We start from the raw sequence: 27,411 nt of genomic DNA on the forward strand, positions 1-27,411 counted from the left end.
TTATTTTAAATAAAGTATTTTCTGATAGAGTGAAACAGCACTGATCAGCCGGTTCATGTTTACTAAATGTTATTATAACTTGTCACTGTTGAAACGTCAGACAAAACATGAATTTTCAGTTCGTGTACAGCATTAGCTTTAGCAGCTAACTCAGGCTTTCTGCCTTGGAGACTGATACTATGTTTGCGCAAAAAAACCTTTGAAGGAATCAACGCTCCAATGGCAAAAATAAGACTCACTTCCTACACCGTCAGCCATGGTGAGTTTATAGCTCTTGACCTTTGACCTAATGCGGAAGAACTCAACCATAGCGAGAGTGTGAAAAGGCTCATGTTAAAAATATCACTATGGCAGGATAATAAAGTGAAATCTTCAAATATCCATAGAAATTCAAAGATTCATTTAAGTAAAAACCAAACCAGATCTAACTCATTTTAGTACAGGGGCCAAATATCTAATCAGTCTAATCTCAAGTGGGCCACAGATATTATGCAGTACAACAAGTAATTTCAACATTATTGTGACCTGTAGTTTGCAAATACATAAAAACAAAATATGTAAGAAACCAGACAATATTAGAGAATTAAGTGATAAATATCAGGCCCAACAGGGTCTTTACTTTGAATTTCTTTCCAATTTATATTTAATTAAGGGAAATGTTATGTAGATTTTTAAGGAAAATTAAAGGATATAGTAAGAATTTCAACAGTTTCACATTAAAAATGACAGCCATTATGCAATATAAGCACTGGCAAAACCTGTGAGCTGCTAATATTGGTAAACACATTGATTTATATTTTTGCTTTGTCTTGTGGGGCTGAATTTGTTGATTAAAAGTGCCAGATTTGGCCCCAGGCCTTTAGTTTGACACGTGCAGTAGATGTTAATGGTAAAACCTACGGTAAGCATTTGGTTGAACTATTCAAACTTGTATGTATTTAATATTATCAACTACATAAACACAAGTACCTGTATGTCATCCCTGATTATTGCCCATGAAGATTGTAATAAACTATTTTCTTAAATAAAAAAAAAAAAACTTTATTTCTCTTTTGTACAATCAGTGACATCATCCCACATCTGGATAATGATCAGTTTGTTACTGAGCACAATCAAAGCATGACGGTGGCACAGCTGTGAGATGTGAAACACACACCTTTCACTGAGTGAACAGACCTGTTCACATAAAGACACTGACGCACAACGAACAACACACACTTAAACTACTCAAAACATTCAGGACCTAATGAAAAATCACAGCTATCAACAGGAACTTCCTTTTTGTTTGGTACCTTTTTCCAACTCAAACACTTCCATCACATTAAGACTGTTTAACGTCTGACTTTACTGGGAATAATCTGAGATGTTGGTGCAGTCAACACAAAATAAAAATGTAACATTTGGTCTCCAAAACACAAATAGTTTCCTGGTTTTTCTTGGCTCTGCTTTACAGCCTTTATGTCTCTCTGTAAAGATGATGCAGTTGTGGGATTCTCTCTCCTAATCAGCAGGATATGAAATAAAAATAAATATCAGTAAATCATTTAGGATTTTTTTTTTTTGCAGTAATGGGATTACTGGAACTGTACACAAGTTCAAGTCATGCTTTCAAACAAAGAGACAGACACACAAAAAAAAAAGTACCGTCGGAAGCTGGATGTGCTGCATGCAACATGGAAGTAAGGAACTGCTCCACCTCCATCAGGTGCACCTTAGCAACGCCTGGTTCAGATTCTACAGACTGGAAATCACAGTTTCACAGAAGAACAACAAAGTCCAACAGTAGTCTCCCCTCTTCCAGTCCAATGAGGCACAAAAACATTCATCTCTGGTTTCAGTGATAGGACTGATGGCACTGCATCATAATCAACGTCTCCACATGGATCTAAAGCTACGCTCACAGGTTCTTCCTCCTCCGTTTCAATCCTTTGTTAGGAAGGAGAAGCTGATGTTCATCCCAGTTCAGGCTTCTGTGTGCTACTCTGAGGCACCTGATAGGTCAGATCATCTGTGGGCGTGGCCTGTCCAGTGGTGTTTTTAGGAGTGTCGTACACCGACCTCCCTGACTGGCTGCTGTCCGTCTGTGTCAGCAGTGCTGCAGCTGCTTTGAAGCCACACACTGTGGTCGCCTGGTTTAAGGCGGAGCCTCCAGACGGGTGGCAGCCCATGTCCACCACGATGGGCGTGGCATATTCAGACCCTGAAGCTGGCAGCGGCTCAGCGTATGCGTGATACACATCGGGAGAGATGGGGGCGTCGTACAGGTCTGGATCCGAGTACCCGGGGTCGGGCCCTTCGTCTGGTTTAAAAGTCGACCGAGCACCGAGAGTCGTGACGCCGCTCACCAGCGGCTGAGCGTATTCTGGAAAAACAGAGGGACAAACATTCAGGAAGAAATATGGAGCTTCTACAGGAGGCCTGGGTGTTGTCCCTTTGTTTTTTTACACGTGTACAATCATAAAATGAAGTGTTAATTTAGTTAAAAGTTTGATACATTTTTTTTGTGATGATAACCACGAAAACTGTATCAAAACATAATAATATTTTTGTTGAATAATAAAAAACGTAACTAATTTTATGAGATTGGATGAAATCCAATCAGAACTCATGTGGTCTCCGGTTAATTACATCAAATTAGTCTGTTTACAAACATTAAAGCTGATATCCGGAGTTTCTATGTTTATGTATCATTCTTTTGAAATGCAAAAAAATACGTAACTAGTCTTTTACTATGGTCTACTGCCATATACATTAATGTATATAAGTCCCGCCTTCATCCTATAGACCCCTATAAAAATGCGCCGACTTCGCCCAGCCAATAGGCTTCAACTTCCTGGAGCGAGGACTGTCAATCAAAGTGAGTGTGCGTGCATCGTCACAACAGCAAACAGGCATCACTGAGCAGCATCATGGAGGAGCGCTCTGAAACTCTAGTTATCCATTCCACGATTGCCAACGTATAAAACTTCTACTAAAAAAGAAAAGAAAAATCTTGGTACAAAGCTTCTGGATAAACGTCTTTGTGACTGAAACATGATTTGTCCCGGAGCTGCTTTTCAAAGGTGGAGGGACTTTCTGCTTTTAAAAGGATTCTGAATGGACCAGGATTTGGCAACATTTCTAACGAATCGTTGGGAATGAGTTATCCCATCAACCCTTGCAGTAAAAGTGGTTCAATTTGAAAATTAGTGACAATGTGTGTGTGTGTGTGTGTGTGTGTGTTGGTAAAAAGCTGGCACAGCGCTATTGTTAACTCATTCAGTGCCACTGACATACTTTTACGTCATTTCAAATCCATGCGCTAAGTGCCATTGACGTACTTTTACGTCAATTACGTTTTTTCACGGGGATTACTAGAATACACCCTGGTGTAGGTCCCTCATCAATATCTAAGCTGTAGGGTGATGTAGTAACCAACTGTGCCCTGAAGGTGGCAGCAGCGTACCTTTAGATGTGAGATTAGCCACTGATGCAACCATTACTAAGAAGGAAGAAGCAGGGACGGGTGAGATTATGGCGCTATGAAGTGATATTGTAAAGTATCCAGCAGCTCACTGCTCCACATACTAACACAGAACACGTGTGGACCTGAGTGGATTATTGATAATGTTGCGATCATGAGATAAAACCATCAACTAACCAGGCTAAATGGGTCAGCTCTGTGCGTCGGGAGGAAGAAAAGTTACGTCTGTGTGATTGACGGGGGAGGCAGTCAGCAAAACATTCAACTGTGAGCGAGATAGCAGCACACGTTTGGATGAGAGATCATCCGTGATGGACAGAGTTTAGAGGAAGAGGAAATAAGTTTACGAGACATAAAATGGCGATACGAGAGTTTGTGCTGAAGTTCTCAGCAGCTCACACTCGACCAGAGCATGTGTGGAACTCAGTCGAGTATTGGAAAGTGTGGCAATGGTGAGAGAAAAAGATCAAAAAACGGGGCGAGCGGTGACAATCTGCATGTCCGGGAGGAGGAGGAAGTTACGTGTGTGCAAACTGACAGGAGAGACTTGGAGGAATGCCACAATACAGTAAGAAATCCATTCAACTCTGACCTAGATAACAAAATAATAATAATTTTAGCATCAAAAGCCTGGTCAGTGTTGTTTTTGTAGTTTTATATGAGAAACTAATGTTGAGGTGTCACTAAAGCAAAAAAAAAAAATGCTTCAAAGTCATTAATAGATTTTTTCTGAAAAAGCCGTTTTTCTCAGCTTTTTCTCACAAACTCGTGATTTGTGTGAAACTTGCCTCTATTCGACTGCTGATTACAGAAGAATGAAAGAAGCTAGAAACAAAATTATTTTTTCTGATGATCTTAAAGACTTCAATCTTTCAGAATTAAGATTGTCATAGGATAAAATATTCTGTGGGTCTTTAAAAATCAGTCAAAATGCTCTAAAACGGCTGGCACTGAATGAGTTGAGACAAAGTTTTCCCAGCCTCTAACATTGTGTAATGTGTTCTGTTAATCGTCACAGCTGAGTGAAGCATGTTGTACCTGCAGGCTCAGCGTGGAGTCTTGGTACTGGTCCTCTCGCCGCCAACCGACCCACTACACTGCTGCTGTATCGCACTGCTGAGTCCTCACTGTCCACCATCTTAGAGGGCAGCAGCTGCTTCATGCTCTTCCACCAGTCTGCAGCAGACCAACACAGTTACACCAACACACACATGAACGCACACCAACACACACATGAACACACACGCACAGTGAGTCCGGGGCGTACCTGTTCGATCCCAGTGAGGAAGGTCATAGGTTCCTTCAGAACTCTTCTTCCTGCACAAACACATTAAAGCTCAGATTACATATGGTGATGTGATCAGAGTGAGGATGAGGAGGATGATGATGATGTACCTGTTCCTCCAGTGCCAGGCACAGACCACACTCAGGATGAGAGCTGTGAGGACCATCACCAGGACAGGAACCAGAACTGCAGCCAGAGCCACATCTAAAGGATGGACACACACACACACATTTATAAGTGTAATCGCGCAATTGATAATTCATTACAATTATGACATAATTATAATTGTAATTTAACAAACCTGTCGTAATTACATTGTAATTGAGTTTAGATAATTGACTTTGTAATTGCCATGACAATTTTATAAAAACTGTAAATTATAATTTAACGCAAAAACTGGGGAACCATGTTACAGTTCTATACATATGAAACATATTGTTAACTACATATCAAGCTGTATACTGACTATATTTTCATTGATTAGAAAGCCTAACAAGGAACTCAATAGATAGGAAATAAATTAGATGATAGATATGTTTTTAGTGTATTTTACAACTGATTTAGGACCAGTTATCATAAGAGATGCTAACAGAATGCTAACACAAGAGGAAGGTTAATTTTTATTAAGCTATTTATTTCAGGAATTGTGATTCATTGTAATTGAGTCATTGAGAACGTAATTGTAATTTACTTTCTGAGGATAAAAATAATTGGAATTGGAAAAATTGCTGGTCACTGTAATCGTAATTGAATTGTACTTGAACATGGGTAATTGAAATGTAATTGTAACTGAAAATTGTAACCGTGATAAAAGCTAACTAATAATAAGTTGAATGATATTTAGTGGGTTTGTTTACAGACCTTTGCTGGTGTGTGGAGGCATGGTGGTGTTTCTGATGTCAGGGGTGAGTGTGGTCTGGCTGACGTGAGGAGGCCGCTTTGTACCAGCAGGAGGCGGGGCATGTCGAGCTGGATTAAAAGTCCTAGGCTCAGACCTCACTGTTTAAAAAAAAAAAAACATAGTTATACTGTATATATTGGGGCTTTATAATGTTTCTTGGTGTGTTCTTCTACCTGACAATAGATTGCACTCACCAGCAGGAATTTGGCAGCCCAGCAGCTCTAACTTTAATGCGATCCTCTGGTGCCATGAGGTGGGATTTATCCTGACGAAGCGAGCCTCGATGGGAGGGATGAAGTTGTTCCTCACCTCGTGCAGGTAGTTTATGTTGCCTTGGAAAATCTGACATTGAGGCAGAAAAAAACAAACGCACGCCTGTATTACAAAGTCAAACTTAAGTGAAGGTCAGCAAACAAACGGCAGGTGGAAGCTGATTATCACATTAAAAGCCTGTCAGAGTCCCAGTGGAGATCTGCGCCTCCTTTAAATCCATGTCCATTCATTATTAAAGCCCTCGTGTCCATCACAGCACTTAACTCCAACCACTGCTCACTCCTGTTTCCTGCCATAAACATCCCTCAGTCAATATTCCCGGTTGTCATGGCAACAGACCATTTAAGTGACCCTGCAGACGTCTACTGTCCATTAAACCTTATGACGTAACCGTGTAACATAGATGAGAGCTGGTCACTCAGACATAGGCAGCTGGTGGCCCTGGGGACCATAGCGGCCCCCAAAAACAAAATTGTAATTCATGAAATTGGAAGTTAAACGAACAACATAACACAAAAAACGACAGCAATATGCACAAAAAGTAACAACAAAAAGATTAAAGAAACAATGCAAAAAAAATATTCATAAAAAACACAAAGACACACTAAACACACTAAATGACTACAAAAAAATACAACAATATATACAAAAGGAGTTCAAAGACACAAAATGACAAGAACAAAAAAATATATAACAAAAACACACAAAGACAACAAAAATGGGCCATATTAACGGGGAAAACTAAATAAATTTAAAAACACAAAATGTGTTTTCAAGCTTGTCATTCTTCTAAATGAGGATATGAATGTTGACCATATGGCCCTCAGATCAGACAATGATGTTTTTGTGGCCCCTGCTCTACCTTGTCCTGTGTGGAGTTGGCCTCTCTGTAGCTGACCCACTGCTTCCCACTGTTACTGTGCAGGACGCGGTATGCCGACACGTAGTACTGGAACTCTCGCTGGGTGGAGCCTGTGGTGATGATACCTGGATGGGTAGGTGGAGCCACAACAGGTGATGTTCAGTTGTCGTTACATTAAAGTGTAACTGTGAACAAACGCTGATGTGTCAGAAAGTCCTTAATGTGTGAATGTGTCGGTGTACCTGTGATCCGTTTCTGCCTCTTCAGATCCACCTGCAGCCATTGCTGCCGCTCACTGTGAGCAGGAGCCCACGGCAGCGCCGCCTTCTTCAGTCGGGCCCCTGACGGCGCCCACACGTTGTGCTGGCCACCGCTTATGGTCCAGTTCCACACAGACGAGGCACTGATCTGAGTATCGGCCACGCCCCCAGACTCCAACCCCAGCGTCCCGTAGCAGCCTGGGAGAGAAAGACATGACAAACACTTTGTTATGATAGGACTTTTTGTACTCCATCATTTTAGGTTTCCTCTTCAACGGTTACCATCAACATTCTCTCATTTACAATTCATATAAGTGTTAATTTAGTTTGTGTTGACGACAGTTTGTCACGTGACAAAAACAAGACAAAGCAATACAATCACATAACAGGCTGGTACAGTACATGGTAATAATACATGCATAAACTCTTTATTTCATGTGTAACCAATATTATTGATCTTAATGTAGTTTAGTCAGCTAAAACTAGACTATACCTGCCATAATAAAGTCGTCTAATACTAAGTTCAATTCAACTTTATTTATATAGTGACAATAATAGTGATCTCGTAGCGCTTATCAAAATATAAATGTCTTAAGAAAAAACAACAACTTGGGGAGGAAACATTTTAGCAAAGACTGACAAAAACCAAATAAAAAACACTGAACATTAGGATTATTTCATCCTGTCTGAACCCTTTCAATCATAATCTCGTAAATCATTTCTAAATGCTTTAGGCACAAAATATCAAATTATAACAACCTTTCCATTCTTTTCAACCTGATAAACCTCACGGCCAGTCATGTGGGAATAGAACCAAGTGATAACTTCACATAATACACAACTGCAATAGTTTTAACCAGCGTATACTAACTTAGGTGATATATAAAGGACTGCAGTTTGGGAGGTGCTTTTTCAACCATCACGGTTGAATTAAAGTGTTTTGCTTTGTGTTTACATGGAAATAGTAATTCCCGAATTGAGGTTTACATGGAAAACCGGTCAATTCTGCTTCATTTAATTCCGCTTTAGGTCTGGGGAAAAAACACAACAAACATTTTATTGCCGGCTATACTACTGCAGACCACACATAAGAACTGTTTTCACCTTTATTTTGATTGTAGTTTTGAAGCAGCAGCAGCTCAATAGTAACACAAGGTTTCAGTTTGGACCGTGGAGCAGAAGAGAAATAGGAGCTAATCACTAGTAAATAAAGCCCAGTAAAACTCTGGAAATCAATAACCAGGAATAAATAGTTGCTCCCTGGTAAAGATAGAAGCTTTAACAACAGGTAAAATGATAAGCTTGATATTACAGCCTGTGCAGCAGTACGGAGGCGCATTTACTCCGACTCCGGGCCCGTGTGAAAGTCTGCATGTTTATGCTTCCGTCCATCCACTCTTTTCATTATATCCATGTATTCGAGGCTTTTATAAATAAATAGTCTCGGCTCTAGTCCTGACGGCCATCTTGGATTATGTCGTCATCGCGGTAAATCGCGCATGCGCAGAACGACCCAAATTAACTTAAAGCGGAATTAAGCAAGTTAAGTATTTACAAGAAGGAGAAATGATCTAATTCGGAATTAAAATCAGAATAAACCAGCCACTTCATTCGGATTTAAGTTTAATTCAGAATTAAATTAGCACTAGGAATTAAGTGTTTACAAGGTCAGTTTAAAAGAGAAATTAAAGCTCTCATGTAAATGTGACCAATGTGGTCACACTTGTTATTTGTTTGTGTTTAATAGCTGCTTAGCCTTTGGTTCATGGCAGAAGTTCAGGACTCACTGAACTGTAGCTTGACTCACCGTTGGTCTTGAAGGTGAAGAGGCTGTTTGACAGAGTTCCCCTGCATAGACAATGAGGACATAGACATCAAACGTTAATATTGACTTCTATGAATGTATCTTCAGCATTAGCCATCCACAAACGTATCAAACAGAAGCTGGAGGTGACTGTTGTATTGTTGCGGTAAAGAATGTGGCTCTTACCCAGTGGAGGTGACGTTGTTGGCCAGCGTGCTCTCGTAGTGAGGGATGCCTTTGCTGCTGACCACACTGATCCGTCCTCCCACCATGTTGGACACGACCCCAGCATGGACAGCTGCCACACACAGAGGCGACGACTATGCAGGAACAGGACACATCAAAGTGAGTATGTCTACTCAATGCAAGACTTTCACTGTTTTTTTTTTCTTCTTTCAATTTCTGCAGTCATCTCAGCAACCAATAGGTGGCATTAAAGCCTCTAAACAACATTTGAATAAGTATGAAGCTGGCTTGTGTTGTCTACTGTTATAGATCACCTGGTTTCCCAGCGAACACGTGACCAGCAGGGTTAAACATCTCAAACTCACTGTGTCAGATAACTACGATGACGTATTAGGGTCACAGTAAAAATAAATCTGAGCACTACCAGATTAAAGTTGTAATATTTTGAGAATAAAGTCGTAACTTTATTAGATTGAAGTCGTAATATTTCAAGATTCAAGTTGCAACATTTTGAAAATAGTCATAAAATTATAAGAATAAAGCTGTTTCTTTAAAAACTTCCCTGTGAAAGTGAACACAACCAATGCCTTAAATCAACCATTTCCAACCAGTTCCTCCTCCTTTAAAGAGGCTATCAGTCTGGTTCTTTTGTCAGAACAAAGGCAAACTTTGCTTTAAAGTTCTTATAATAGTGTGGTGATGGTGGGCCAAAGGTCTCAGTCTCTGTGAAACCTAAAGATAAGTACATTACTAAATGTTCCACATTCTCCATAAGGCACGAGTGACCACAACACAGACACGATCCTGTTTGTATTTCAATTTTATTCTCATAAAATTATGACTTTATCCTCAGAACATAACGACTTTAATCTTAAAATATTGTGACTTTAATCTCATAAAATTATAATTTTACTAAGATACTTTATTCTCATAAAATTACAAATTTATTCTCAAAATATTATGACTTTAATTAGATAAGTCATTATATCATACAACAAATTAATTTTTCTTTTTTTTTTAACTCTGACACCTATTATTATTAAGCTATTAAGACCCTTCAGTGTAACCATAGATTTACCTGATCTCCTTTGAGACTAACTTTATTTGTGCCACATCAAACTAGTTCATCGATGTGGTCAAACTTTGCAAAAACAGACTAAAAATGATACCTAAGCTTTTTCAATCGCTTTGTCTCTCCTTACCACATAAAAGACGTGAAAAACCAAAATAACTGTGAAAGCTGTAAACACTGAAGCAGCTTTTATTAATAAAACTCCTGATAGTGAACGGCTGTCAGTTGTGTCTACCATGTGGTCACTCAACATTCAGACTGAGCCGATAAAAAGCTGGTGAGTCAGGATGATGTCACTACTCCATCCTGTTCAGACCTGCAGCCACGTCACAGTGAAGCTGATCAATCCTCTGACCAGCAGCTGATGGACACAGGTGGAATCTCACTAACCAGGAAAAGTGTCACGCCGGAATTAAAGCCGACCGCCATGTGGGAGAATCCCATACTCAGCCACTAATGCATGGTGGCTACAAGTGAGTAAGACTTTAAAAGTTCCCAAAAACACACACCACATCCTAAAGACAGCCAAACTAAACCACTAACACACACACACACTAAGTACTGATTCAAACCACAGCAGTCCAACTCTGACACAGGAAACCACAGCAACACTCAAACACACAATAAGTGGTGTGAGGAAAGACTTTTAGGAGCAGTTACAGTTAAAGGTGCTGAACTGCAGGATTACAGTGTGTGTGTGTGTGTGTGTGTGTGTGTGTGTGTGTGTGTGTGTGTGTGTGTGTGTGTGTGTGTGTGTGTGTGTGTGTGTGTGTGTGTGTGTGTGTGTGTGTGTGTGTGTGTGTGTGTGTGTGTGTGTGTGTGTGTGTGTGTGGGGGGGGGTTAGGGTTGCACAGTCCCTCATGATGGTTCCAGTTTGTTACTCACACAGAAAATATGAATCAAACCATCTGAGGACGGACACACACCCAAATCTGATCCCTGCAACAAAAAATGAACTAAAGATGCACATAATCGATACACGTGATGCAGACACATCCACTGTGGCGTGTCCGTGACACACACGCACACACACAGAGCCATGTGTGTGCATCCACGTGTACACATGCTTGTACTGACCCACTCTGCACCTTCCAGCAGCTGGACTGGATTACAGGCTTATATTCTTGGTCCAAACTATTATGTCACCTCTCTCTCACCCTCTGACCCTGAAGCTCGTCTGTTCCTGGGGGGCTCCTCACTCCCCTACAGCACACCCTGTCCTCCAGTAACATCCCCCCTCCCTCCCTCCTTTATTTCACAAGATCCCACAGCTCTGAGCATGAGGTCATCAGCTGTAGGAAACTGTGTCCAAGACTTCACACAGGACGGGGGTGTAGTGAAGTCATCAGTCTGGGACGTGCACACCACAGTGACCTCCTGAGACCAATATGTGAAACCCCCCCCCAGAAAACACGAGCTGTTAATGCACCAGTAAGATAGTTTATTGCTCAATTGTAAGATCATTGTCCACTGTTATGATCAAATTGGGGACTTTTGGGGGACAGAAGTAAGATTCATGTGGATCCTCGCTCATAGAGACATTGAAGGAAAGGAGATGGCAGATGCTCTGGCAAAAAAAAACTCTCTCAAACAGAATGAGAAAATGGAGGTACTGTAGCTCTCAGTAAAAGTGAAGCCAAAACAATCATTCGGACCAAGATGTTGAAAGAGTGGCAGAAATATTGGGATGAAGGAACTGAGGTTGACTGAGGTTAGGACACACTGTGCAGTTAATGAGGAAACATCCAACAGGATTTTGTGACTGTGGGTCAGAATAAACTGTTGAACATGTTATGTGTCACTGCCAGAAGCTCTATCATCCAGAGAGAAAGAAGGATTAAAGAATTTTGGGACAAGAGTTTTTAATCGAGGAGGAGAAATATGTAGCACCGTTTACGTTTTTTAATAGAAGCTATTTAGTTATTGAAAATAATTTAAGGTTTTTATAGATTAAGGGAAGTAGTTCTCTGGTTCGCACTCCAGTATAGTAGGGGGCAGTAAATAGGGCTGAACAATTTTGGAAAATAATTCAATTTTTCCCTCAATATTGCGATTTAATTTTCAATTATTTCTTCAAGGTCCTCTTCTCATGTATTTTTCAACTAACATAATCAATAAATCAATGTAATGTGTTCTAATAAACAATATAATATGTATTATACATAAATTATTTCTTATAGTCTAGGCTTATGTTAAGATAAAGAAAAATGAAGCATGAATTAATAAAGACAGTTTATTTATGTACTTCAATTACAGTTGTAAACTTAAAATACTTTGACTTGCAGTCTTGTAAGCATTTGCCACAACAACGTAACAAATTTCTGCCCAATAAAATAAAAAACTTAAGCGCATGAGAAGTAAGGAGAACAAATACAAGTTAAAGCACAGGTTTACATCTCCATCCACCTGCTTTGCTTTGCACTGCTCGCAAGTCACGTGGACAGAACTTTTTTTTCCCAAAATCGCAGCTTTTGCGGTTAGGAAAACTCGTTTTATCACATCGCGATAGTATCGCAAATAAAATAAGAAAAATAAGTAGTTTATTATATTACTGTAAGTCCAAACAATAAGTTTTATGTTTGAGTGTTACTACATCCAAATCAGGTCAACATTGTAGGAATGACAACGTATTTGATGCTCTCCAGGTTTGAAAGGACCAAAAGGAATTTGACAAACGAACATAATCACCAGGCATATTGTTACTTCCAAGACTTTTCCATAGGTGAAGTCCGGGACCGTCAGTCGGAGTTAATCTCTTATGATGCTCTGTCTGCTCTCCAATGCAGCCGTCTTTAGTTTCTGTTACAGCATTTTCTTTACAATGTCTTAAACAGGGAAATGTTTTGATATAAAATCAAATACGGTCGGTTGTTTAAGTGACTGACTGCAGATAGGATGGGTTTAGTTTGTGGTACTGTGGTGACCTTTAATGATGACATGCTTTGGCCTGAGCTGAGCTTTGTAACGAGTCACAAGAACCGTGACTCACTGAGCTCCATGACCACAAAGACAAACACAGGAGTCCACAACGACTACTCACCTCTCTGTACCCATTGGGAATGGTACCAGAGATCTCCTCTGTGGACGTCAGGCAGCCCGCAGGACAATATTTACTGAGAACAAAGAGAAGGGAAGCACAAACACACCATGAATCAGTGGCACTTTGAGCCGAGCACACATACGGAACAGAAGAAAACGGTTTCTACCTGAACTCTGCCTCAGGGAAATCACTGCCTTTGTCCACACACGTGATCAGATCTGCAGAACACAAAACAAACTGAATCCAAACATGTGTTTTCATGTTTAATTCAAGAAAAAAAACATGTATTATTTATAGACATGCATTGGGAGGTGAAACCTGGCATTAGACCTCGTCTGACCAGTTTCTGCACTATTCTACACACTGTTTTCAAACCAACCATGGACTGGAATCATATACTTTTATCATCATCACACCTCTCTGGCTTTCAGACTAAGGCTCATCATGTGGTGCTCCCCCAAGTAACAACTTTATTCTGGTATATAACATAATTATCTATAGTGATACGATATAGCTTCAAACACTCTACAATGAAGACGTTTAAACAGAAAAATCAGAAATAAATAGACAATGACTGAATGTGTGGGAATTATTACACACTGGACTAAAATACAGCCCTGTGTGGTGTTTTTATTCAGTTCATAGCAGAACTTTGTGCACACATAATTGCCATCTTTATTGAAGCCATGTTGCTTATTCAGCCTTTATTTAACCAACCTATTTCAAAGGTTGTAAAGTTATTTAATCAAGATTCTTCTGTTTATTTGTTTTGTGCAATAAAAAAGCTCAACAGGGTTTTTTGTGTAAATCTGTTAGTTGTGGAATAAGATCATAAAGTATTAAAACCGCAAAACAGATACAGTATATCTTTAAATTACTGTTAGAATCTTTTACTGCAGGCCTCCGTGTCAGGAGCAATATCACAGGAAATCACAAAGAAACCAGACAAATAATTATTTGAACTAAAAAAGTTTTAGGTGTAATTTCTTCTGCCAAAAAAAGAGAGATTTTCTTTCCTGGTGGATGACCAATGTTCCCACTCTAATGATGGCAACACAGAATCTGAGACAGCCTCAGAAAAACAAAAACCTCCCACTTATCCATCGTGGATGAACACCCATGGGTGAAGAATGTTCTCACATTGGTCCATTTTGGAGCACATGATGTCACCAAGTATAAGTCTAAGGTGTGAAAGCATGAGTTCATTCATCTGCTGAAAACTTAAAGCTGTTTTAAGTCTGAGATGTACAACAGCGACTGGATTCCTCCAGTCCGCATAGCAGAAATTTTCAAAGATTTGCTATCTGGATACATTCTTGTCTGCTCATTTCATAGAAAACATTCATATTTTTTGGGTCAAACTTTTCACATCCAACATACTTTACTTCATGAGTCACCCTACTATCAGTCCTGATGAAGACAAGGGACCCATGTCCCATCAGAGAACAAAACAAGAAGGAAAGAACACAGCATGAGCATGAGTCAGGAACCAAAGCGGAACATCATTAACAAGGAGAAATGAACCCACCCCCACCTCGCACGCAGACCCACCTCCTTCATCCACATCATCCAGCCTCTCTCCTACCTCTGCCTTCTTAAAATGTAATATATATATATAGGGATGTCCAAAAGAGTAGGCGGTGGGCGGACTTGCCTACTACTCTCTTTCTGGCCGCCTTCTACTCTTAAACATGTTCATAAATGATTCCGTACCCCTTTTGCACCGAAAGAATCTTTAAAATCCATGAAAGATTGAAGTTTTCAACACTTTGAGCAACTTTTGCAACGCTGTTTCGGTGGCCATTTTCTAAATCGCACACAAAGTCTCGTGAGAGTTCATCTCACGCTCCACCAAGCAGCTAGCCAGATACATAAAGTATGTAAATGCGCTCACAATATCCAGGAAATATGTGACATATATTAGTCCCTGCAGAATTTTAAATTTCAGCGATTTTGTGACCAATTTTTATTCAATGTGGGGAAATTGTGTGAAATACTTTCAAAGAAAATGTAGTCCTTTGAACAATTTCAGATTTAAAATGACAACATTAAATCTGTTACATTAATTACAGCTGAATTATATTGTCATTTAAACAATTCGCGTTTTTTAAGTATTTTCAACTGTCTCCTGTGGGCCGAATTGGATGGTCTAAATGGCCGGCTTTGGCCCCCAGGCCTTGAATTTGACAAGTCCTTATAGAGCAGCCAGGAAATGGAAAACTGGCTCATCCGTAAGAGACAGTGGTGGCCATTGGGCCCAAAGTCGTAGACAGGTATTGAGACAATCAGTGACCTGACAAAATGGTGGTTTACTCTCAGCCATGCAGTGTTTAAGAAAGATTAAAGCTTTCTTAACTCCTGAGGAGTAAATGTAGCTATACACTGAACAAGATGAAAAGTTGTTGAAAATGTTAGAGCAGACCATATGTTGGTCTTAGTCATTCCCTTTAAAAACAGCAAGTCAAAAGAAAAATGGCCCTAACCCCAGCGGGTCACCATGGTTACTGATTCACTAAGCTGTGCAAACTGAACACCCACGCTCTTCTGCAGCGGACACAACACATGCATCAGCGCTGGGGAGGAACAGGCGTTGGATGTTTTTGTCTCTGTGTGTGACTCAGTGGAGCCTGGATGACCAGTGAGGACGAGTCATTTCTCTGCTGCTCTTATTTCACCATCCTCCATAGATTAGTGCCAAAGCTACCCAACACATTATTTTGGTCATATCTGAAGATTTATGATGATTGGCAGTGATTTCACCTGAAGATCTGAGAAATGTGCACTTTTCCAGCCCATTAAGACATATTATAAATAACAATTTTGATGGATCTCAGTTTAGATTTCAGACGGGGGAAAAAAGCATTTCCACGTATAACTGATATAAACAGTGTGTAAGCAATGGCAATATGCAAACAATAACTGACAGATATCAGTGTCTGCAGGATCTTCACTTAATCACTTTATTTTGTCACCAATTTTTGAGTATTGTAGAGGTATTTAAGGGATTCTTTGTAAGAAAGTGCTTTGTAAGAGTATTTAGAATTTCCAACAAGAAATCATGTGTCTCTGCAAATATTAAGGAGTTGACTGAATGTGAAGTCACAGATATCCAGATAGAATATTTTTTCAATTTTCACAATTATTGTTGTTTTCTCAGTCATGTTTACTTTCTCCAAAAGGCTGAAATTGAATGCTCTAAAGGGCTGGATTCGACAAATGTGCCTTGAGTTTGACAAATGTGGTTTAAAGTCTCTCCAAGTAGTGTTTGCATGTTATTTCTAATCATGTGATGGTTTTCAACTGAAATATGTTGTAACTTTGAGGAAGTTTGGTCAAGTTGGAGGAGTCATTTGTGATGGAAATGTTTATAAATATAATAGTTTTACTCATTTTGACACAATTGTGTTAAAAGGCTGAATTTACTGATATTATCTTCCAATGTCCTACAGAGCCAGAGATTCCTTACTACACTCTGAACTAGTTGTTCTCATGTTGCACCTGATTTATTCAAACTCACTAAAAAAGCGCCTGCTCAGCTCACACATTCATCACTCTAACAACAAACAACAAACCCTTTTGTTAAGTCCAGTCATCCATAAATAAGTCTAAGTGAACAGACAGATACAGTTTACTGTTTACATCATTACTGACACAAATGGTTTCCAGGGATTTTATAATGTATAGCCATCAGAATTCTTAAATCGATGCAAAGACAAAGACTCCAGTTTCCTCTCACGGACAGAAAAACAAGTCGACTTTGAAACCACGGCTTATCTGTTCCATACACGGTCAGTATTTAATAGTTAAAATAAACTTTACACATTACTGCTTTAAAGTAACTATCTGTAAATCACAGGCGTGTCCTGACAGATTAATATGCAACAGAACTGTAAACAAATGTACACTACTGTAAGCCCAACACATCATTCCTTAATGTCATAACCAGACAAATACACTATCCATCCCCATATAACTAAAATCGTAGCTGACAGTTTCTTTACTCAATCTGAAATGTTTTTGGAAGACAAAATAAATGGTTTTTCTAATGAAAGTTCTTCAGCAACATTCTTCGAGCTTGTCTCAAGGAAGGAGATGGAAACCAACACCATCAATCCATCTCTGCTAAAGATACACGCTACAAAAAGTGCAAATGAAACCCACAAAGTTTGCTTCCACCCGGGATGTTAGCACAGCCTTCCACAGCACAACGGGGGCCAGTGCTCTGAAGGAATATTTGAAGAAAAGCAAGCAAGACTTCAGCTGCTGATATGGATTACATACTGGTATCGTCTTGATCTGAAAACTTGTAGAGGCTCAGATTTTCCATTTTTAAAATTCCCATATTCAGAATTAACATTTTCGTGTCACCTCAGTCAGTTTACCGTTTTCCATTTTGTTTCCATTTCATCAGCTTCCTCTAGTCATATCATTATTGTCTATTAAACATACTTAGTAAGGTTGATTTGAGGTAAATCTTGTTATTAATTTCATATTTTGTAGCTTATTTTTTTTACCGAATGCCACTGTGAAATCACGCAAGATTTAACTTCTGTCCATTTGCTGAGGTCATTACAAACATTAGGCCACTCGTTTTATGGTGGAAAATTACTTATAAATGTCTGGTGATGTCCCAAAATGTGTGGGTTCAGTCCATGACCATACAGTTGTTTTTTATTTTTATTTTAGGATGTTGAATTCTCTCATAGCACATAGTCACATTACCTCATGTTTTGCCTAAGAATTGACATTTCCTTGTGCGTTCCCACAACTTTACGATGAAAAATTGCATTAATTTTGGCCAAACAACATAGTAAAAAAGAAACCATTTCGGTTTTAGGAAGTGAACTCAGAAATTCTGAGTCTCTAAACAGGGCTACAATACCGACCCTGAAGTAAGGTGAATAGCATTAATTCTTAAATCATACACACACACACACACACTCTTAAAGTCAATGCCTGCCTCTGGGAACCAAGTCTGAAATATAACACCCCTAAACCCCAGGACAGACTTTGATACCTGTATGAAGCGTGGAGGAGTACGACAGGTAAAAACCCCGGCCTGTGTGATGGATTCCACTCATGAACTGCACGGTGACTTTGCTGCCAGTAGACTCAATCAGTTCATTGATGTTCAGACCCAGACCGCAGTATTTCACTGTTAGACACAGAAGGAGTGGGTGGTTACACAGAATGCTGTCAATGCAACAGACCAGCAGAGCGACTCAGCAGTCTTTGACTCACCTAAATCTAAGGAATGTAACGCCATCACTCCAAACAAAAGAACCATTAACAAAACCGATAGAATAAAAGAAATGGAGGGTGAAAATATGCATTCCTGCAGCACTTAGTGACTACAACACTAACTTTGAAGAATAAAGGTATAAACTTGTTTAAGTTCACAGTAAAGCTGCAGAGCTCCATCATTAGTGGCATTAATGTGAAAATGCCTTTGTCTCCCCAATGCATAAAAATTGTAGTGTTTCTTTAAAACTAGTGATGCCCTAAAATTAGATCATAAATAAAGCTACGAAGTTGATTTTCATTAAAAATTTCAATGCACTTTGTGTTTTAATAAGAGAACATATTTGATTTGACTATTTCAGCAGCTCAGTCAGTCATAGGCCTGTAAAATATTATTTAATGTATTAGTTTGATCAAGTCAAACATCTTATTTATTTATTTTATATTGTGCATTGTTGGAATGTACGTGCTAAATAAATATTTTCATATTTGTAACTGATTTATTCTTTGAACAATATTCATTTATAATATTGCAATGTTTTAATTTTAGTGAAGTTAGCACACATTCAAAGCCATAAATGCAATGGGACTTATAATTTGCATAATAATTTATTTCGGTATTTCTGCCTTGGTGTTTTCATTTTCGTTTCAGCCAAGAATTTTCATTTCGATGCATCCCTATTGAAAACTTCTAACTCATAAATACTAGCAGAAGGTGGATGCATCCTTATTTGCGTTTGCGGCAGGTCAGTAAAGTTGTGAAGTGAAAAAAAAACCACAACATCCCATTTGAAAAAATGTTGGGAAAGTGATTAAAAACGTATGAAATATCTTAAAATTAGGCTTTACACCGATCTGATGGGCTATATCGGATCAGCCAATATTTTGCAGTTTATGCTATTAATGTGATTGGCTGTAATGTCTTTGTGTAGATGCTCCCATTGCATTGTTTTATCCATCTCATTTATACCAAAGAGTTTGCTTGATCTACGTGACTTAAGTTATTACACTCACATTTGTGCACAAAGGTGAAAACCTATGCGCGAACGGCAAAAATGTCTCTCGGTTGGAGCGAAACAGCTGAGTGTCGGACTTCTTTCCCATTTTACTGGCTCTTAAACAGCATCTGCTATTAGTGTCTGTGTGTGTGTGTGTGTGTGTGTATTAGGGATGCAATGGTACAGTTTTCCCATGCATCACAGTTTTTGTGTCAAGGCAACGGTACGGCAATCGCAATATTGAGGAAAAAAAATATTTGCAATTAATACATACATATGTATATAGATATATATACACACACAACACAAATGTATACATGCATATATGCAGACACACATATAAACAAACAAACATATACATAAACATACATATATACATGAACATTAGTGAAATTATCAATTGATCTCGGTTCGGGTAATTTTTTAACTGAAAGTATAGGTATCTGCTAGTTTATGACTGCCCGTGAATGCATGGCAGCTGTGAGCTAGCGCAGATTGGCTGTGCGGAATGCGCCACACAGCCAATCAACGCTGGCTCAGACTCACATCATGCGGCATTAACTTTTTTCTTTACACAAACTGAACTCTACATTGAACGTAAAGCGTGACGCTTTTGGGTTGGGTTGGGGCAGGTTCTGAAAATAGAGGCAGCAGCTCGAGGCGGGTGGTGCAGGTAAGATTTTGCTGTACATGCGGGGCCCCGCGAGTTGGAAAAATCCTGGCCTGCGCATCACTAATGCACGCTCACAGCCTCCACGCCCCAGGCTGTACATGCAGCTTTATAGCAGGCTCCTGCAGCCCCAGTCTGACAAACATGCAGCAGGATCCACGCCAGCTCCCGGGCTGGCTGTGGACTGTTGTCGGCACCTCTCCAGTCAAAAGGCTGAGGAATGCGGGTGAAATGTGGACGGTTGGTGAGGAGTCATACGAACGCGCAGCAGAATGTAGGTTAACAGGTTCCGCTGCGCCGCAAACAGACTCTCTCGTGTCTCTGTTCCTGAGGGGATTACACAGCATGCGCGGCTGCACAAAGTTTTGTGATGGGGAAACGTTCCAAAAATACCGCTGTTTGCCGTTGTGCATTGAACCAAACTGGGCGTATTGAACACTTCGGTAAAATACCGAATATTGTTGCATCCCTAGTGTGTATGTGTTAGTAGGTGTGCACGCGCTTATTTTGTTTAGCGGAGCAATGCGCTCCCATCTTACTTTCGATTTCATACCAAAGACTTCTGTCCATTTCAGGGTGATGGACACAGAACTCCCTTGCTTCACAGCAGTCATTGAGTATGACAGGGACTTTGGTTTGATTCAACAGCTGCAATGTGCATTGGTTTACTTTCTAAAGTTGAGTTGTTGAGTAGAAGTGCGTGCATGTGCCCTACCTCCGCTGTGCACCTGTGAATACGGACTATAAGCAACCTGACAATACCTAAGTCAGGAAATAGGTCTTTGCTCCGCTAATGCTAAAGCTGATGGAGGCTTCACGTAGTTCCAGTGCCTCTCGTCTTCAGACCGTGGTCGGAAGGCACATGCAAGTCTAACTTCACTCCGTGGGCCAACGCTATCCTCAGCTTCAGGGTTAACTTCGTTGCTTCACAGCAGTCATTGAGTATGACATGGGATTCCGGTTTATTTCAACAGCTGCAACAGCTTACAGCTTATAATCGATCTGCTCCGGTCACACATGCTCCCTCACTCCGCACACTGGTCAAGCGACCAGCGCATTAATTCGTAGTTAAAGGGCCACGCACCCACACACACAGACAACAAATGTTATGTTCAGGTCCTTCATGGAATTTCTTCAACTCTTTCACTCCCTCACAGTCACAAGGCTGCGTTTAGGTCCAGAAACAGAACCGTTTCATTTTCTGTGAATATGTATCAGGTAGTACAGAAGGAATTTGGTCTGTACCTAAAAAAAAACAACCTCAATTCATATGATTGGATCGGTGATCAGTTTCTTTAAACTCACTGATCGGCCCAAAAGTCCCGATCGTGTAAAGCCTACTTAAAAGTGGATATCTTGACACATTTCGGATTTTATTAACAAAACGGGAGAACCCTGCACTTCACTTCCTGTTACAGTTTTAACATTGAGTATCCTTGTTGTTTAATATTCTATATATCTTTAAATTGACACATGACACTATAACTAACACCCTAATCCAGGAAAACAAGGCTCAAGCAGTAAAAAACTTTAGTTGAGTCATTTATTTTTCTTTAAAGTTAATCTCATGAATCCATTAGTGCCCCGTTTAAAGTCTTCCTCGGTTGTGCTCACCAATCTCGCTCCTCTCCGCTCCGACGCCGTGGTAAAGACGGAGGTAGTTGACCTGGCAGTCGCTGTCTTCTATGTCTAATACGGCGAAGCGAAAGTGGATCCTGTTGCCAAGTGGAACACTGATCTCCCACTCACACACCGAGTTGTTGGGGTAAGTCCTCGGGTATCCCAGAGAGGACAGGGTCCCACTGCTGGGGCCAAGCACACTGGGGCCACAACCATCTCCTACAAACACAAACACAACGTATAAGACAATACAAAAGCACCTGAACGCACCTTCTGAATAATAACACACATCGAGATCCATGCATGAGTGAAGAACACATTAAGTGGATCTATGAAGTGAAAACAAGTGAAGGGCGATTAGTATTTTTTGAGTAAAAGGTATGTTAGTCAATTTTTACAAGTTCTGGCATGTGCAGAAATGTGTGAGGCCTCCATTCTTTGGTAAAGCACCCCGGGCAGAAAAACTTTAGAATGTTTTTTAGATCTTAAAACCAGAATTACAGAATTAATTTGTGAGGCCTTGTTGGTTTTAAAGTCAGTATTCTGAGCTGGAATAAGAACCTTAGTAATGGAAACTGTAGTAACGCTCTCAGTTTTTGCTTCAGTTTAGAACAATATTCAACATTTCCTCTACTAGTGTACTAGTACAGGGAACATTTCCTTCCCAACGACAATCATTGCTAAATGCAGCACAGCACCTATATGGACTTTGACTTTCCATCAACTCTGTGGAAAGTTGGTTTTATTTTCAAAAAACGCCGACCTGAGAGATGCAGTCCTACATCTTAGAGACGTTGTTGTTCCAACGTGACTAAATCTATTGAAAGTGTATACATCTCTAAGAACTAGATGAGTCTGAAGGTAATTCACAAACTAAATCCAACAGTGTTTCCCATGAGTAAACATAAAATGATCACATCATCATAGGGCTGGGCAAAAAATTGATTTAATCGATTAATCAAATTTGTAGATAAAAACGATTTTTATTTTGCATATTCAAGTTAAATTTGTAATTTTTTTTTTTAAAATATTTTTCTTTTTTTCCCACCAGTTTTTTTGGACTTTTTTGCGTTCCAATGTGAGCCAGCCCCCTCTTTGTTTACCCATTTGAGTAGGTTATATGTGTGACACAGGCATGTTTAATTTTTTATTTGCACTATGCTGAGATGCTAACGGAAGAGTTTATTATTTTTTTAATTGTAATGTATATGTTATAGAATATGTAGTTTTCTGATTTCTTAATCGGAAAATTGAAGCTACTGTGAAGTTGCTGTTGCACGTTTGCTTAAACCTGGGTTAAAGCTTGAAATTGTTGAATGACAGAGTCTCATTTACTTTTTTATTTTGGGATTGTTCTATGCATTTTAACTCTTGAGGACAATCACAGCAGTAAAGTTACACTTTTGACAATATATCTGATGTCTGCAGTCATTTTTAAGTGCATTAAAAAAAAAGAATCGAATCGAAAATAGAAAGTTTCTTTAAAAAAATCAGAGATTTTTTTTTTAGGCAAAATCACCCCGTCCTACATCATCATCATGTTCTCCATCTTCTTTTTCTCCAGGTAACTCAGTTACCTGGAGAAAAAAACAAAACAACCCTCACCAATCCAGGCATCAACTATACTAGACCCCTGAGGTATCTTTATCATTATCAATTATCTGTTTATTTTTTAGGACTAGCAAGTTATGAGGTGGAACATCCATGATGCATAATATTAAATAGTGATTTGGAGAATTCAGAAGCTAAATGGAACAGAGCATATTCTTGATTCTTTAGCAGACATCAGACTAGGGATGTCCTGATACAACTTTTTCATTTCCGATCATGACTCAGTGGTAGAGTGGGTCGTCCAGGCAATAACTTAAGGGTTGATGGTTCGAGTCCTGCATTGTGCATGAATGTTGGTGGTGCTCAGTAGGGACGAAATGGCAGCCACTCCTCTGTACCACCACTGGTATGAGGGACTGGTGTGAATGAATAACGGTTTCTGTTACTTCTGCAATGTGCTCTGAGAGTCTCCTTGTTAAAAAGTGCTATATATAAATCCAAACCATTGTTGTTATCTTCATTCTTAAACTTGGTTTGAAATGCCTCTAATCTAAGTCTGGGAAATACGTTGACATTCTAAATATATTGAGATTTCTATTTTGGCAACATATAAAATTACATTATTGCCTAAAACAATATTGTTTTTTTTATTTCATAGCTTATTTTGTATTCAAATGTTCATTTTAGGAGTCACTGCTTTTGCTACTTCTCAGAACAGCCTGAAAAGCACAGTTAGATCACTGAGTACGTCCTAACCCAGACCTCACTCACACGTGCTGTCCCTTAAAGGAGAAAAAGCTAAAAGTGGCACATATTGTGCAGCTGTTTGTTAATAATTGTGCCTGTGTGGCATTTTGCATAAGCAAATTTAACCCAGAATTGTCTTTCGAGATTTATAATGTTTGTCGTCATTTTGAGGGAAAAAACTTGAGATATGAGTTTTGGTCCACGTTGCCCATGCAGCCCTATTACAAATAATCACAATAAAATGTAACAAAAACATGCATGTAAAATAAATAAAGAAGACGCTACTCTGCAGGTGTTAGTATCAGGGATGTCCCGATACAACCTTTTTTCACTTCCGATACGATAGATATTGCTGCCTCGAATGTTGTTGATACCGATATCTGTTCGATACGATATCTGCACAAATCATACAGTCTTTTATTACTGATTTTGTAGTGTAGAATGTTACAAAAGACTTGATCAAGTGATGTTACTCAAAGAGAGAACAATAGTCAGCAACAGTAGGTATGAGAAACACTGACCCATTTATCATTAACCAATTGGTTACATACATTTTAACCTTCAACATAATATCTACAGTATTCTACAATTGAATAAATATAATATAATAGAAAGTGTGTAGAGATGCATTAAATGTTGGCCCAGTGGTCTAAGGCGCTTCACTCAAGGATTGTTCCTTCCGCTAAAGTTCGAATCCCACTTTTGACATTCATTTAAACATATTTAACATGGCAAATTCCACCTTTAAAAATACATATGCAACAAAAAATAAACATTTTAGGGTATTTCCTGGGTTAGGGTTAAAAGAAAAGGGTTAGCGGGGCAGCTAAAAATGAATATCAGCTAAAATACAACTGACCGGAGCTTTAAGTCACGTGGTGCACCTATCACGTGACCTAAACTGGCCAATGAGGGGCCAGTTTAGGTCCCTCATTGTTTATGCATATAGTGGCATATTGTTTGTTAGGGTTATCTAGGTTTTAGATATCTTACATGTATGATTGAGGGAAGATAAATTAACTAAGTAATGTTTAGTTGCGTTGCTTCTTTAGAATGTTGCATTTAAGAGTCTGAGGATTGGATGCCTTGGATTAGAAAGGCATGTAGGTGTGATTCAGTGGGTGACGATCAGCGAGCTGTCAGAGAGCAAAGACATTGTGTGTGTTTATTTTGCTGGCTCTCCTCTCAGAGAACTCTCAGCAGTAATGCTTCATGGTGCTAAGTGGATGTTCTGCTGTTACGTAAGAGCCTCTCAGCAGACAGGATCCAGATGAAGCAAAAGGCAAAAACAAAGCAGCCCCCCCCCCCCCCACTCCCCACTCTGACTCAGTGTGACTGAGCAACAACTTGGACAGCACAGACTGTCCTCTGCTGCACTAAACATCCACAAAAACACAGAGGATACGCAGAAATGGAGCCGAACGCGAGGCTCCACATGGTTTATGTTGATGACAAACCGAGTCCACGTGTTTCAGTCCCACTGTTACCCCACCCCCATCCTCCGGCCACCTGGGGGCAGCTGTTCACTTCAACACACGGCTCATATTTACCTTTATTCACCAACATTGACGTTAAACAATTCCACTGGAAACTAAGTGCTTTAAATGTGTTTGACTTGTTTGTATCACTTTCCTGAAGTGAGAAACAAGCATGAAAAATCAAACCCCAAAACTAGCAAACCAGGGTCCGTTTAAAAAACAGACAATTAGGAGTTAAATATCGCACATACACGTGATAATAAAGAACCTATTAACAATTTCGACTACAGTTTCCTGTGTTTGATGTTTATATTAGTTCGGCATGAATATGGATAATTTAAGAGCCCGTATTTCGTCATCGTCACCAGTGTTTTAGGAACTGGTTTGTCTGGTTGCAACGTGAACGCGTCGCTTCACTTATAGCCATGTAAGGTAAGTTGACCAAGGAAAGAAGAAAGCAGTAAACACCCCAGCGTGTGTAGTTAAGGGTGTGTGTGAGTGAGAGGCACCGACCTTTCTGCGCCCCGCAGCCCTCCGCGGTGAGAATGACGAGGATCGACAGGACGACGGCCCCTGCCGGTCCCCTGCCCTCCATTACCGCTGCGCACATAGCAGCCTGCAGTCTGAATGCATTCTGCTGCCTCACACCTCAGCCTCTACCGGGGAAACTCACACACACCTCGGACTCCCCCATTAACATAAGAACACGGAGCTCAGGAGGAGCTTTCCTCCGTTTCACGGGGTGTACACACTCTCACTATGGAGGAGGTTAGTTAGTGTTCCACCACCACAGTTCATCCAGGCTGTGGAGCTACTTCCTCCACTAGGCTCCACCTTCAGGGCCACGGCAGGGACACCCGAGTCCCCCAAGTGGTGTGAATGATCCACCTCCTACTAGTTACCATAGTTACTAGTACCATTGCCGCACAGTGAGGTCCAAGCACGTTCAATGCACATCAGTATGTGTATTATGCATTTACCCCATGCATAGATAATACATTTCATTTAAAAAATAGGTCTTTAAAGTGCAATTGATAGATTTAGATAGATAGATACTTTGGTGGTGATTCCATTTACATATACAATATATAGATACAATCTGTTTCATACTGAAAAAAGTAAAATTGTTACTGGCACTTGAGGGTAGAATTAACTCCTTTTACTCCTGCTTACATTTAATTTAATGCATTTTCTCCCAATGAAGAAAGCTCACATATTCTTTTTAATTTTAAAGTTTTTAAAAAATGTTTTTATTAATGTGTGTGTGTGTGTGTGTGTGTGTGTGTGTGTGTGTGTGTGTGTGTGTGTGTGTGTGTGTGTGTGTGTGTGTGTGTGTGTGTGTGTGTGTGTGTGTGTGTGTGTGTGTGTGTGTGTGTGTGTGTGTGCGTGTGTATTTATTTAAACACCAGGGTTGGGGTCAATTACATTTTTTTCATTTACAATTACGTTTTCAATTATTCGTGTTCAATTACAATTCAGTGACAAATACAGTGACCAGCATTTTTTCCCAATTACAATTACATTATGATTATTATTTTTTTTATACCCTGAAAGTCAATTACAGTTATGTTCTCAATTATCAAAGTTTAATTACCATGAATCACAATTACTGCGTCTGTAAAAAGTTACCCCATAAAACTTAACCTTCTACTTAATCATGTTAGCTTTCTGTTAGCATCTCTTATAACTATCAAATATAAAATATTATCTATCATCTATTTTTTTTTATCCCAAGTTTTGCATTAAATTGAATTTCCATGTCAATTACAATTACAAAGTAAATTATCTGAACTCACGATTATAATCACACCATATATGTAATTAATGATCAATTACGCAATTAAAATGATAATTCACCCCAACTCTGGTTAGCACGTTCGCCTTACAGCAACAAGATCCTGGGTTCAAGCTCTGGGGTGGACACTTGGGTCTTTCTGTGTGGAGTTTGCATGTTCTCCCC

At 39.6% G+C, this 27,411-nt stretch overlaps 1 protein-coding gene across 1 annotated transcript; it reads right to left on the reverse strand.

Moving 5' to 3' along the window:
- Positions 1–1,022: 1,022 nt before the first annotated feature.
- dcbld2 (discoidin, CUB and LCCL domain containing 2) lies at positions 1,023–26,301 on the reverse strand. The gene is made up of 15 exons (XM_028435313.1): positions 25,965–26,301; positions 21,670–21,894; positions 18,164–18,301; positions 13,313–13,364; positions 13,147–13,219; positions 9,035–9,168; positions 8,852–8,892; positions 7,027–7,242; positions 6,785–6,909; positions 5,844–5,991; positions 5,610–5,747; positions 4,859–4,952; positions 4,731–4,780; positions 4,502–4,639; positions 1,023–2,362 (listed from the first exon to the last, which is right to left on the reverse strand). Exons 1-15 carry the CDS (start codon positions 26,059–26,061, stop codon positions 1,953–1,955), a joined length of 2,079 nt encoding a protein of 692 aa, XP_028291114.1. The 5' UTR covers positions 26,062–26,301; the 3' UTR covers positions 1,023–1,952.
- Between the last annotated feature and the right edge of the window lie 1,110 nt (positions 26,302–27,411).

Source organism: Gouania willdenowi, chromosome 21 (assembly GCF_900634775.1).
Source record: "Gouania willdenowi chromosome 21, fGouWil2.1, whole genome shotgun sequence".
NCBI lineage: Eukaryota > Metazoa > Chordata > Actinopteri > Blenniiformes > Gobiesocidae > Gouania > Gouania willdenowi.